Raw genomic sequence first — 15,639 nt, 5'->3', positions numbered from 1 at the left:
TTCCATAAACTTGATACTCTTCTTGAGTCAAACCTTGTCCAAATTTACTATGTAGATAATTATCAGCTTCATCTGGGTGCATTTCTCCTGCTTCTAACAGCTATTTCCTATTCTCTAGCTCGGCTTTCTTTAATTTGCAGCATCTCCTTGGTAACTCGAGACTTGTAAGGATTTCTTTCAGGCTCTCTTTGCCCTTTAGCAGCACCTTTTGTTTCTGGCCCACAAACATTTTCCTCAACTGCTTTTAACCTGTCCTTAATAGCTTGATGGGCTTTCTGATATGCATCACCAATGGCCCCTTTTGAGGATTCCCTATCTAGTCTTTGCATTTGATCCAAAAGTTCAGACACTGCTTTTTCTTGTTCTCGTAACAAGCTGACAAGTTGCTCAGACCGAGGTTTAGGGTAAAGTGTCTCAGGTTCTTTTTCATCGATGTCCATAGGGAGTGGTACTTGAGATGGATCGATTTGTTCTGCTGATGGGATCAGGTGGGACTGACTGAGAAGGTGAAGGATGTGCAGGCATACCAGACACGCTAGGCAATGGTGGTGCTGAGGGAAAGGGCGGAGGCACCCCAGGGATCTATGTCAATATCCCTTCCTCCCCAAAACTCCCACTCGGAAACCAGACACACAGTTTTTGGGGTATCAGTATCATCAGTTTCCAATAAATCATTTTCTTCTTCCTTGTCACTCTATCCTTTTCAGATGCTGCGATAGCTTGAGCAGCAGGAGCAGCAAAACAAGCCCATCCTTTCATTGTTTCCACCATAAGCAATATGGCAAAATAAGTAGGTACCAACTTTCCAGCTTCTTTATTATTCCCTGTTTGAATAGATTCCCAAAGTTCTGTACTAATGTTAATCTTTGTATCTGTATCATAAAGCTGATCAGCATTTATGATTATAGCCCGTTTTCTACACCAGAGAAGCAATGCACCCAAGTCCCCTTCTTTGATCTTAGTCTCTGTCTTTTCTGCAAGCTGCAACAAACTTTTAATTGCAGCCTTTTCTATTGCTGATACAGCAATTCCCATGCTGTCAAAATCTAAGCTCTTCTCTTTTTTTCAGCTTACTGTGGATCCACTCCTGCCTCTCTCGGGCAGCCCAGCTTACTTCCAGTAATGCTGGCTGACAGCCCCTTGCCTTCTCCAGCTTCTGCTCTAAACAGCAATGCTTTATCACGTCTCAGGGTCACCAGTTTACCAGGGTTTTCATTCCTTCATGCGGGAACAGGAACGGCACAGCACCAATATGATGATCGCATCATTTGTTTATTCTCTAAGTTTGGTTGCATTTATACTGTATACAAATCCATTCACAAAAGTATCTCTTCGACAATTGACTGCATGCCCTTGTAAGCATTTTTATTGGATAATTACATTTGCATATATTGGAACACAACTTGTTCAATTTCTCTATTTCTCATCCTGCTTAGCTCTTACTTTGTGTTCTTTTGCTGACCATGACTGTTCCTTCCCTGTCTGCTAACCTTGCCCTTGTTCTTAACTGTTTCTCTTTATGGTCAAATTTGTTCTAATGCAGCCCAGACTCCTACAAGCATCACTGACATTTGAAGAAAAAACCTGTATTATTTTAGAAATAGATTCAAAGTCTGTCTTTCTGCCCAGACTTCTGTTCCACTATAAACACTCTAGACAATCAGTATTACTACTGTGAGATATATATATGTTGCTATTTTTTTTGCTTCCTGTAGTGTCACACATACATTTCATTACACTGCATATAAGGCTCATAGGGCAAGAACGACATAAAACTCTAAAAAAGCATTTCACCTGTAAACAGCAAGGGTCCTGGGTCTTGAGGAACAGCTCCCAGCAGAAAAGATTGGTCCCTCTGCTGTTAGCATTGGTGTGTTTGGGGCTGTGATGGCTGCTTGTTTTACTGAATCAGGTTTCATGGCAGGGTCCTCCACTGCTATCCAAGCATGTAATGTCATTAGCTGCTGGAAGTGAACAAAGTTCTTCTAACTGGAAAAACTGCTTTGCTCTTGAGTTCTGCAAAGATTGAGAGTAGTTGTCATTTTATCTCAGATAATAGATCTCCTATTCATTTTGACAAAGGCTTGGGTATTTAACAGCGTCACACAAACTGAATCTGTACAGAGCAAACAGTCAGACAGAGACTGCCATTGTGGATGAGTTGTATTACCTTCAGCCTGGTGCCTAAAAACATCCCTGAAGCATGGTCTTGACTCTATCCCAACACAATGCACATGCTGACAGATCAGAGCCTTGTAAAATAATTGTTGGTAGATAAAGTAAATTCTCATCAAAAATGTACTCTCTGATGTAAAGATCAGTATAAGTAATCAAGACAGTCTGTTTGGGAGCCATGTGAAGGCTGTAGAAACAGAACAAGGATTGGGAGTTTTAACTGAAATATTTCTGCAAAAATAATGCAGCAGCATAAGTAACGTTTCTTTAGAGGATGGAATGAGTAACAAGGAAATGGCAATCCTACTCTGTCTACTCTAACTTTGTTTTTCTTTTTTCCTCCCTCCCTTGCCTGTTGTATTTTTTGTAGTTTTCTGATTGCATTTTTTCAAGAACATTTTCATTTCATGACTGTGGGCTACTGGTTCTTAGGTGTCAACTCAGCAACATTCTTGAGAATTTATAAAACACTAAATTCATGAATAGCTGTGTTGGAACAACTGGGATTACTGATGTTTGTAAAGTCAGATTTTATTTAAAACCCAATTCCATTCCACATACTTGTTCAGAAAGGTAATTTAAGAACCTAGGCTTTTCAGAATAAACTAACTGCATGCTTTGGCATTAACTTTACCCTAACAGCTAAGACCTCCACTTATATGGACCAGGATTTTCCTGTGCTAGGCACTGTAATATCCTGTGCTCTAAATCAATTCTTTGAAATATGCACCTGCATGATTTGCCAAACTAGATTAGAGTTTAATTTTGTTTACATCTCTCTGCATTGTCCTATTTTTATTTATTCACATATTTATTGAGCCATGGTGGTGCTTCTAGAAGAAGAGCATAGAATTACTCTCTGCTGTACTGTACAAACAAGAAACATGAGAATTCTTAGAGATAAAAGGTAACATAAAGACACGGAAGAGAGGAGAGAGGGAACAGCAATAAGCATCTAATGTTACCTGTGCTGTTTATGAAGCTTAAAGGAAACAGACAAATGCTTGAAACCAGGATTTTACTAGTTATTTCTGTAGTGTATTCCCTGCTCTGCTAGTTTTCAGACAGTAGTCACAGTTTTCATGGAGTGAACAGCACTCATTAAACAGATGGAGGGTTCAAAACTGACTATTGACAGAAACTTTTCCTAAACTCCAGCAAGCAATGTCATCTAAAGGAGACTCTGAGACACAAGGATGTCCGTGCACCACCTCCAAGACAAATAAAATTCAGAAGCATGACGTCCTTTTCATGGCTTGCCCAGAACAGCACAGAAAGGAATTATTTATATCAAGTTGTTTAACTCTTTTAGCCACATAGGCCAGCCAGTATCTTTGCGTTTGATTTACTTTGTCTCCAGGATCTGGAGGTCCAAATAGTGATATATCTCATTCATTTTTTCATTTGCTACCTCACACACAATCTCAGCTTCCTCACTTATCCACTTCCCTCTGACATCTTTTTGCATTTTGCCTCCTCATTCATTCCAGCTGTTCTCTGGATCATCCCTGTATGATCCCCAAGGCCCACATTCTTCTTCCCCGCCCTGCTCCCAGGCAGTGCTGCACTTTACACCTCCCCTCTGCTTCTCTAAGAAGCTGACACACTCATAATCCAGTAACAGCAAAGGCCAAAACAAAAAGGTACAGTGAAAACTTGTGCTAGCAACAGCTGAGCTGCAACAGAAAGTCATGAAGAACATGAAATTGGTCAGTCTTGAAGAACTTTTAAAGCAAGTTAGAAGTCTTCTAAGTTCCATTTTGTTTGCTTCCTCTCTACTGTTTGCAGCCATGATCCATATGCTGTTTATAACAACAAACAAAACAATAACAAAAACAAAGCCAACAACAAGAATCCACAGAGATCATGGTCTCAAAGGAATCACATCAAGCTCCCCTGAGCCACATGTCTGTGCAGCATTCAAGGGTATTTGTCAGCATTATCACTTTGTGCCTGCTCAGCTCTTTCTTTGACATTCTGTTGGCCATGGCCACAGATGGGGTATTGGTTTGGATGGACATTTTCTCTCCTGTACTTGTGATCATGCTTATACTAAATGATCAGCGTGAAAGGAGTTCTCATCTGGTTAAAACCAACATCAACTTACTGTTCTTGTCTTACATTAGTGCTGGGTAAAAAAACCTTCAAACTTATTATCAAAGCAAACATGTTTATCAGAAGCATTTGATTCTGTTTCCCAGTGTCTAGTTTACTTTCCTGCAGAATTACAGAAAGGGTAAGAGTTTGATTTGGCATCCATTAAATGCTTTTTCACACAATAGAAATACCAGGATCTCTCTGAGTTAAATGTAACACCCAAGGATGGCATCAGCAGTGGTATGAACAGCTTGATTTCTGGTCAGTTCTAATGGAAAAGTGTTTGGTTTTTCAAGTGTAGTTGACAAGGAATGATTTTCAAACATTAGCAAGTTCCCACCAAATTCCATGGTAATACAATATGTTAATTTGTTAAATGATATATCAAGCAATTTCTTCTTTCTACATTCTCATTGAAGTATTTCCACCTTCTCCTTTAAAAAAGACTTGGTGCAAGTGGATCGAAAGTCTATAAAGTCTCAACTTAAGAAATTAAATTTTTAGAAAGGAAATTTTAAAAAATTAAAATTTTGACAAAGTCATAGCAGTTGGAAAGAGGGTCTTTGCATGGAAAATGTTACGTAATCTCATCTGGCACTGCTATGAAGTAAAGACATAAGAAACACTCAGGAGCAAATAAAAAATGGAGTCAGTTATGTTCAAGCCAATGTATAATTACTTACTCAATATTTGACTCATAGCAGTAGATATGCAGTCATTCAGCTGCTGTGATTATACATTGCATTATGCATTGCCTGGGGATAGGAAGCACTTAGTAAGGCAGCATGGGAAAGGATACAATCATTATCAAAGTATACATTATTAAAGGATTAATAAAACTTATATAAGCTTCCATGGAAGTCTCATCATTGATTTCCGTGGGAGGTGAATAATGTTCTACATACATTAAATTCTTACCCAGCTCTGAAAAATAGAGGATAGTAGATGGCTAGGAGGTTAATCATGAAAGTACAACTGCAAACCCTTATGTTTTAGCAAATTACCATAATTTAAGAAAAAAAGTATAAATTAGCATAGAACTTTGTCATGACTTTCTTATCTGGATTTCTGGACCACAGAAAAAAATACCGAAAGACAGTTCTTCTCCGAAGGCATTCTTCAATAAGACAATTCAGATAATCATCCTGCCTGTAAGCCCACAGGAGTAACTTTCCCACATTAACTTTCAAGGGTCTTTGAATAAAAAATGGTCTGAGGAAAATTACTTCTAAAATAAATTTTGGTATAGAACTGACTAATTCACATGCATAAATATACTTATGTTCCTTTCCCTTTATGAGCAAATATTAGCTAGAATAGTGACTAATTAGCAGGTACGCCCCAAAGAACAACCTTGAGAGTTTCTTGACATTCTATTCAATTCTCCTTGGTTTCAAAATATAACATGCCAAAGGTTTTTCTCCATTCAGAACTCTCATATGGGTTTGATCCACAAATACCCTAGTAAATAATTCTACAGCCAGATGTCTTTTTGGGTACAGCTAATGTCTCTTATGTACAGAATGAGCTCATTCGGTTCTTTCATGACTGGTCAAACTGGAAATTCTTTCCCAAAGTCTTACTTGTCTTTGATCTTGATACGCACAGGATTTTGTTAGAAAATAAGTAGCACTTAATGGAAAAGCCCACTGGATTGTCCATGTGTGTATACAGCAAGGTCTGTGGTTGAGACCACCTTACCCTTTGCAATTAAGGTAGGTTTATTTTAATCCAACAATATGTTCTGTTACATAAGAGTCCCAAGAGGTGAAACACAAGAGGTGAAACACATCTCTTCCATGAGTGAAACAAGAGAGCATTAGTTACTTTGCTCAGATTAGGACAACATCAAAGGTACTTTAATTTGCTCCTAGTGGCAACATATAACAAAGTCATTGCAGGCAGAAGAGCCCATTCCTACCCTCAGCACACCAGAATATGGGAAAAAGAGTTTCCATTTAAAATTTTCAATTATCAATAATTAGGTTTTTTTTTACTCTAGGAGGAACCAGCATTGATTTCCTGTCAGAATAGGATGTAAATGTAGAATTTGCTAGTTTCTTCTTAAGACATTTATAATAAAAATATTTAGCCAGGGATAGAGTTGGAAATCAGACACACTGATTTTGCACTTTGACATTCTACATCATGAAGCTGATGGCATATCCAAGGAATCCTGACTCTCAGCAGACTGCCATATCCACCTCTGTTAGAGACAAAAGTCCTACCAGATTCCTGCTAGAGATCACACAATTACTTTGGCTCTGAATTAGAGCAAATTTATTCTGATACTTCTTCTGTTAACATTTCTTGCATTATACATCAAGATTCTTACTGTAAATTGTGTCCTATTCACAGCCAGACTCAGACTTAAACAAAAATGCCCAGTTTTTATTTCCTAAGTAGTTCAAATGGGTTGCAAGTGGTTTGAAACTGTGCAACTGTTTTACTTAACACATCAAGAGAAGAGTTGCAGAGGATGACAAGTTGCTTAAATCACTTCATCTTAGTGCAAGGCACAGGGTATATGAATTTAAATATTATGCTCTACATAGACAATGGGCTACACTATCTCATTGCAGCTATGGGTTTACTACCCATATGCAGTACGGATATGGGACATCCTAAGAAAAATGTAATGAAAATATTTTTATCCTCCTTTTTCCATTATGATAGAAATTTCAAGCACTTCTACATGCAATACAATTTAATAAGCTACCTTGATATTACTCATGATTTAGATGCTCAAAAGAAGAGAGTTAACAAGTTTAAATACTTATTTCAGCCACAATAAACTGACTGCCTGAAATCCATCAACATTCTGCCTGGACTGGCCCCTAAATACCATATGCAGAATGGCAATTAATTTAAACCAATTGTGAGGTGTTTTGCATGTTCTTAGTGTTTGTAAAGAACAATATTTAAAACTGCAACTCACCTCAGCAATAAAATAGTAACAGGAATCAATACAGATCTATTGCTCTGGAAACCTCTTGTTTCAACTGAAATTAGTCAAGTAGTGCAGTCAAAGAAACACCAAGATTCTTACTTTGACTTGTGCCCTGTCCATGTTCATACAAAGACACAGGCAGAAAGAGACAGGTTTTGTTTACTAAGTACTTTAAAGGAGTTGTAAGTGGTTTGAAAATCAGCTCAACTGCTTTATTTACCCCAGCAGTGGCAGGCAGCAGTTTGCTGTCCTGTATTTCTTGCTTGGTCTTAAAATAAAGGGTGATCTGTGGAAAGCAGAAGCTTGCTTACCCCTATTGCTGCTTTGCCCCTCTTATTCTGTTTGCTGACTGCAGAACACCCTCAGAGAGCAGGTGGTGTACCCAGCAGCAGGCCGGGCTCTCTTCTCAATGTCTGGTAGTTACCAATGTTTTGACAGATAAAATAAGGAGAGCATTTTAACAGAGCAATAGAGTCACAGCCACAAGGGTCACAGTCCCTCTACTTCACGGAAGTGGCAGCTCTTGTGATGCCTTATGTACATGACACTGCCTAGTGATTTGTAAAATACTGCTTTTAGGAAGAATTTGATGAAAGATGACTATATGTAAGAAAAGGAATTAAACTAGAATGCTGATTTCCTGTTCCTGAACAGGCAGAAGCACATTTAACAATCTCATGGTGATTTTTAACAACTAAAGAGGATTAAATTTAAATAGGGATGAGTCGGGAAAACAAAGATGGAAACAGAATCAGTAGTAAAAAGCTAGTACTGCAGCATTTAGATGTGTTACAAGATGAGTACTTATAGGAAGACCTAGAAGTTCTCTCCAAAAAATTTCAAGCCACAAATATTTGTAAATGTATGATTTGAGTTCATGTACCCAAGAATTTGGAGGAACAATGTCATAAAACACGTATGATTTTTTTGCAAAACTACAGAAAATAATTAAACTCACAGTGGATAATCTTGCACAAAAGGGTGATGAAATTTTGGAGCCAGGACATCCACTGACAGATACAGGAGATACAGAATGATAAGCTTGGCTCCTCAGACAGAAGTTCAGCTGAGCCTCTACACTCAGTCAGCACTGCAGATAAGAATTAAACTTAGACTTAAAACTTAGAATTAAACTTGAACCTCCTATGTAATTTTCAGACTGAATTAAAAGTTACCTGTCGATATCAGCACAATCTTAGTCTGTCAAGCTTCGAGGATATGTGCAGCACTAATGAGCATGCTCAAACCTGAAGTTTTACAAATAACATGTGCAAAAGTGACTCATCAAGTGTCACTGAGAAAGTCTCACAAGGAAAAGTACACCAAAATGTGTTCAACAGCAGATTCTGAAATACACAAAGAAATGCAAATGAAAACTCAAGATTGGTTTGGGAAGATAAAAAGTCATTAAAATGAGGGGATACGTGCAATTACTGGGACAGAAGAAATAATTATACCAAGCTTGTGGAGAAGAAAAACAAAAGTAAAAAAAAAAACTGTATTTAAGTCTCAGACCAAGGATTCGAAAAGTCAGATTTGGCACATATATGTTATTGGTATACAACAGAATAAACATTTTATGAAATAAAGACAAGATGCACAGGAAAGCAAAAGCCACAATAGTGGCAAACAGATAACTAAACATTGGTGGTGATATTAGTCCAGAAAGATGTACTCAGTGTTATGCAGAGGAGGAAAACAAAGCTGAAATCCAGCCAGATGCCAAATGAGAGCTATAAACATCATAGTAACATTATGGTGTTACTATGGTGAGAACCAAGCTAATGCTGAAGGTGAAAACCCCAGCAGCTTGCATGCAATGGATATACATAATATACAATGGAAGAGTTATGCTTTCAGCTGAATTAAGTGCCCTGTTGTGCTGAGATGACTGCAGCTGTATGCCACGTGCCATCTCTCCCCCATTGTGGGCTCCTCTCTATGTGCTTCCACAAGTCCTGCCAGGAGACTCCTCCAGCACAGGTTTCCCACAGGGCCACAGACTTCTTTGGACATCCACCTGCCCTGGTGTGGGCTCGTCCACGGGCTGCAGGTGGATCTCTGCTCCTCCATGGACCTCTATGGGCAGCTGGGGCACACTCTGGGCTGCACCATGGCCTGCAGGGCAATCTCTGCTCCGGCACCTGGAGCACTTTCTCCCCCTCCTTCTGCGCTGACCTTGGTGCCTGCGGGGCTGTTTCACATATTCCTGTGGGTGTAATGCTTCTGTGGAGTAATTTATTTCCACTTCCTAAATACATTGTCCCAGAGTCATTACCACCATCACTGGCAGGCTCAGTTTTGGCCAGCAGCAGGTCCCTCTTGGAACTGGCTGGAGTTGGCTCTATGGAATGTGGGGGAAGTCAACCCTATAGTCCACCTGCTATGAAAACCTTGACACACAAAAGCAATGCAACAATGAATTTAAGGATATTCAATATGGTACAAGTGATTCACCACATCTCTGGACAGAGAATTCATCAAGAATAGCCCTGAGGAGAAGGACTTGGGGTATTGGCAGATGAGAAGCTTGACATTCCACATGTCAAACCAGTGGCATCCTGGGCTGTGTCAAAAGCAGTGTGGCCAGCAGCTCAAGGGAGGGGATTCATCTGGAGCACTGCATCCAGCTCTGGAGCATAAGAAAAATATGGACCTGTTGGAATGAGTCAAGAGAAGGGCTACAAAGATGACCAGAGAGCTGGAGAACCTCTCCTGTCAGGAAAGACTGAGAGGGCTGTTCAGCCTGGGAAAGAGAAGGCTCTGGAGAGACCTTAGAGAAGCCTTTCAGTCGCTAAAATAAGCCTGCAAGAAGGCTGGAGGGCGACCGTTACTAGGGCAGAATGAGATAGGAGAAGGGATGATTTCAAACTGAAAGGGGACATGTTTAAATTAGATACAAAGAAAAAATTCTTTACCATGAGGGTAGTGAAACACTGGAACCGGCTGCTGAGAGAATCTATGGATGTGCCATCCCTCTAAGTGTTCAGACCAAGCTGGATGGGGCTTTGAGCAGCCTGGCCTAGTGGAAGGTGTCCCACAGCAGGAGGGTTGGAACTAGACAAACTGTAATATAACCTTTAATATAATCTTTAATACAATCTTTAATAACACACTTAAGGTGTCACTCTGTAATTAAGGAACAGTGACTAATACTGCTGACAAATGAAGCAAGTTACTTCATTACTTCTAGCCTTCACTGCTCTTAGCTCTCACCATTTTTTCCCATGTAGACACTCTAATCTCCATAGAAAGTTTTCTTCCACATTCCACAGTACTTTGGATAACGAATTCTAAAATTACTGTAACAAAGTAAAAGGTGATAACAGTATATAACAGAGCTCACCTGCCATTCACTGTTAGAGTTTAACTCTCTCTCCACATGATTTCCAGCCTTGTTTTCTCTGGAGAAACCTCTGTGAGATTTCTCAAGAGGTGTGACATGTTATAGTAAAAAAACCCAGACTGTATAATTTATTCTAAGAACCAGGGGAAGGAGCCCAGGGAGCACACACTATTTTCTTCCACAGTGGCAGTGCACATATTTATTGTGGGGAGGTTAACAAGCCATTGAAAGAAAGGGTGGAAAGTAAATCACTGGGTAGGGCTGGAAAGTAAAACCCTGGGGAATAACCTGTAGACTGATGGAAGGAAAGAATGGCTGAGGCTAACAGAGACAGGTGAGAAAAGCTTGAGCAGGACGAGCTGAGGGGAGCAACTAAACCTCTACAGAGCTTGGGGAAAGGGCGTGCCGGATCCTCTGCTTAAGTTAATACCAACTTGACGTTAATTGCAGTCTGTCATTACATTACATTACTTTCCACACCACAATAGCCTCTTCTCTGACCAATCCAATTCTTTCATTTTGTCACTTGACATGGCAAGCAATGCCTTCACAGATGTGAGGCACAATGCCTGGGCATAAACCCAAACCGGGCACAAAACCCAGGTCCCAGCTGTCTCTGGTTTATCACACTTGTGAGGAGGTACAAGTTCTTAACTCTACAGGAGCTGTAATTTGAACACAGAAGGCTAATGATTTTGGTTTTCACTAATAGTCTTACTACTACCTCTACCTAAATTCTCATATTATATGGTCTATTTTCAGGTTGTAATTGTGGTATTTATACCATATTAACACTTTATCTGGCATTTGAAATTTTAGATTAAACCACTATAATCAATGTCTCAACTTTTTCCCCTAGGAAAAGGGGAAAAAACTTTTTCCCCTTTTCTAGGCGAGAAACCAAGAAAGAAAGGGAAAATTGAAGATATTATATCCATCCTCAGAATTACTTGATTTGCTGTTGCAAGAGGTACTTTTAGTGATCAATCCATTGGTACAGATTTTTGATACAAGATCAAAATCAAAGAAGAATATTTGTCAGCTATATCCTTGGCTTTTGCAGTTAACTTCCAATGACTTCCAATAACTTTCCAGTAACTGGTCATCTCTACAAATCTATCCTGAATTATTAGCTATGGGAATTAATACTGAGATGTCAAGACAAGCTTCTGTTTTTTACACACATTAAAACTGAGAAAAACAGACAAAATTACAATAAGTAAGTAAGTAAGTAAGTAAATAAATAAATAAATAAATAATGTTTTCAACATTTCCATGAAAATTTCCACTTGGAAATGAAAGTGCTTTGCTCTAGTGCCAGCTAATACCAAAAACTGTGGTCCCTTGGTGTATTCCTGATACAAATTAATAGTAAAAGCAGCTGCTAAGTTTCTGTTATTAAAACACTTCAAAACTTGCTTCTGGGGTTTCTTTCCTCTCATACAGCTGTAGGTAAGAGCTTGCTCCTCCCTACCTATCTAAGCTCTTTTCACTGTATCATCTGGGAAACTGAAAAGTATTTGAACTACTTTTTTTTAATCTACATGAACCACTTGAAGCAATTCTTGTGACCAATGAACATGTTTTTTAAGTCCTTGTATTTTTTGTGATACTTTCATCTACAGACATGATTCTGTAGAATTCCCAGCAATCAGTAAAAAACAAAAAAAACCTGATAGCTTGCAAAATTTCATAAGCCACCTGACGGAGTAACCTGAATTTCTTCTGCACCTGTTATTAACAATTTCATCTGCTCCTTGGGGTGGAGAGGGAGGAAGAGAGGCTGGTAAGGTTGAATAAACTGAATACTGGAACATGTCTGACCGTCCCTAGAGATCAAAAATCTCAGTCTAAGCAGTAACAATCATAACAACTCCAGAATATGAAAAGGTTTGTGCAAAATTTCTGGGCAATATCTTTTGAAGAACACCTTTGAGTACAATGGGGGTAGCCTTCTGAATGACCACTGTGGAGTGCTAAGAGCTTAGCGGAATAACATATTAAAGTCTGACATGCATTGCTTTGGTCACAAAGAGTTATGACAGTGAAAATGAAAAACTGTCTTAGAAGAAAAAGGAAGTGTATGATATTAGCAGTCTCCTTAGCAACAATCCCAGCAAAAGAGACAGGACAAAGGAGAAAGCAGCCTTGATCCCAGTGGCATTCCTAATCATCCTACATATGGATACCTTCATCACCTTTACCAGATGAGTACAAAAAGCACTGCTTGCCCCCTCAGAAAGCTCATCCCTTTATCAGTATTCCCTTGCTCTTGTGCACCCAGTGGAAAACAGGAAACTCACTCTGAATGTTTCAAAGCAGCACAAGAAGATCCTGACTTTCTGTTATGTCCCTCATGCAGAGGTGGGTGTAACTGAGAAGGGAGGCAAGCTCTGCTCCTAACCATCACAAACATCACAAACATCACAAAGGCATATGCAAGCTGCTTGCTGAAAGCCGAGTTTGTTGGGTGGCTTGTCTAATTGTTCAAGCAAGACTAGAGTATATTTGTTTAATACAGCTAACTGGTCACATAAACAAGAAATCATTTGCCTTCTCTATGTACAGATGAATTTATATTCTTTATGAGTACTGGCACAGAATAAAACAATGCTCTATAGGCAGGAAATGCAGTATTTTCTTTTCTCCTAGTTTGCTGAAGCATAAAGATACAGGTTTAGAGTGTGTAAACAGCTTACTACTGATTAGGAAGATGTATCTTCATTAAACATCCTGGACATTTTGACAGAGAGCATGTTTCATGCTATAACAGGCCAAAAGGTTGACTTAAGTACCCCAACATTGCCATAGCAAGCTTCCACCAATTTCAATCCAGAAATCAAATTCAGATAACACTCTATAAAGAAACTGTTTTATTTTATTTTATTTTATTTTATTTTATTTTATTTTATTTTATTTTATTTTATTTTATTTTATTTTATTTTATTTTATTTTATTTTATTTTATTTTATTGAACTAAATATGTGAGGCTCTGATCTCTTTAGAGCTAAACAGAAGTGGAAATAGGGGCTGAACTGGAAAAAATTAAAAGAAAATGACAACATTTAATTCAGTAACACCTGAATGGAGTATAATAATTATACTCTGCTATTCTTTTACGGAAATATTTTAAAATGTATAATTGCAGGGTAGGATTTTGGTAAGAACCCAAGGGAGTTAGGTTATGGCAGTGATCCCATTTGCAATTAGAACACCTTCCTGAATTTGTGTCCTTCCCCTGCTTCAGCAGATGATAAACACAAGCAGAGACTCCTGAACTGTGTCTTACAGACATGTAGAAGGTGAAACTGTCCCATTTTACCCAAAGAAAGTCCTTTCTGCCTCTCCATACATCCTAGTTATTGTGGGGTTTTTGCTCCTTAGACCTGAGGCTGTTTCACCCCAAATTACACCTCCCAGGTCCCTCTGGCTAAATTCCCCACTGAGCAGCAGCCTTCCTTCCATTCTTTATAATGGAGATTTTTTTACTCCATCAGCTGTCTGCACTCTGGTAAACTGTGAGGAGGTTAAAGCTGAGAGTGAATTGAGTGAAAATGATGTATATACCAAGTGCTGGACTGGAAATTGTTTTTGCCGAACCTAGCAGTTTTAAAATAATTGTTTCACTAACTTTGAATAGTTTTGTCTATGATTTACTATATTAAAGTAAGATCTATTGACCTAGGAAATTGACAGAAATCTGCCCAGAGCAACTCATCCCACCTCTACTGTCAACCTAAAAAAGATAAAGTGACAAGAAGTAGAAATACTGTCTGTGGTTATTGTAGTATGCATTTGTTCGTACTTTTGAAACGATTGCCCAGTAAAACTGCAAAAAGTCTACATTCAGGAAAAAAAGGTCTGTTAAACCTTTACTGGCAAGTCTTACATCCTTGATTCATTGCCTGTTTCTCTAATTTGTAGTTCTCATAACTCTGTGGATGTGAATGGAATTAAACAAGAATGATTCTGAAACAATGTCATCATGATCACAGACCATAATTAATCTTTTTAGGCCTAGAAACCTGGTACAAGACCAGCTGTCTGGCTGAAATTACTTCTGATATTTTCTATGAGAAGGCAAAACCAGAGAACTGAAAAGCAGATTTCAAGGTTTAAGGCCATCTGTAACAAATGCAGGATAGGTGTAGGTGAAGCTGGCTGAGTCTTTCTCAGATGGGTGCCTAATGCCTGTCAGTGTCACACAGAGGGGTTTCCATGGCAGGCACTCAGAGTGACCATGTGAGACTGCAGGACCCTTCAAGGTTAATATTCTGTTCCTTTTGCAGGATTAGCTGCCCAAATAAGCAAGGAGGGACTTCTTAATGCTGGGTCACGACATATGAAATATTCCACAAACTTCAAAAATCAGTGGGGTTTTTTGCCAAGGAGTTGCCTGGCATCAGTTATAGTACTGAAAAACTTAGAACAGTTATTTGCAATCTATCTGCATAACTGTAAAGCAACACCAAATTTAATATGTTCCAGGACCTGTTATTTGTGGAGGAGGAGTTGTGTTTTATTTGCAGTCATGTTACGTTTCTTTACTAGATTGAACCTTAAAATGTACGTACGTAAATGTATTTACTCCTCCCAAAATGCAAATACCATTGGCCAGTTTTGGAGGAAGGAAGAGCATCCTCTGTTTACCTGTTCATTAGCTAAAATCCCCCAAACCTCACCTTTCTACACTCTCTGAATCAATCTGGGACGGAAGCCAAAGTCACCTACTATATAAGAGCGACAAAGCACAGATGAACTACGGTCCTGATCAAGTTTAGACCCAACATCCTTGTGCCAAACTCCACTCAAGATGGGGTTTGGCAGGGGGATATTGCTACCAGAATGGGCTTTCCTGTTAGCAGTTTGCTGTATCCATCAAATAGGTAAGAAATTTTCTTTTTTATTGGGAGAAGAAAAATACTCTATTTAGACCTAGTAATATATTCTAAACAACTATACTAGTTGATTCATATAAGAGGTGGCTGACAAGATTTCTTTATATATTTTCATTGACTATTAAATGTCTGACTATTAAATCATTGACTGATTTAATTTAATATTGCCTCAA

General features: G+C 38.8%; 1 protein-coding gene across 1 annotated transcript in view; it reads left to right on the top strand.

The window, feature by feature from the left end:
* Positions 1-457: 457 nt before the first annotated feature.
* Positions 458-15,639, top strand: part of LOC131583605 (mucin-5B-like) — a 56,366-nt gene continuing 41,184 nt past the window's right edge. The window contains exon 1 of the mRNA XM_058847947.1: positions 458-488. Within this exon, the coding sequence (XP_058703930.1) occupies positions 458-488 (31 nt within the window). The remainder of the gene's footprint in view (positions 489-15,639) is intronic.

Source organism: Poecile atricapillus, chromosome 1 (genome assembly GCF_030490865.1).
Source record: "Poecile atricapillus isolate bPoeAtr1 chromosome 1, bPoeAtr1.hap1, whole genome shotgun sequence".
In the NCBI taxonomy this organism is placed as follows: domain Eukaryota; kingdom Metazoa; phylum Chordata; class Aves; order Passeriformes; family Paridae; genus Poecile; species Poecile atricapillus.
This window is presented reverse-complemented; position numbering and strand designations above follow the sequence as displayed.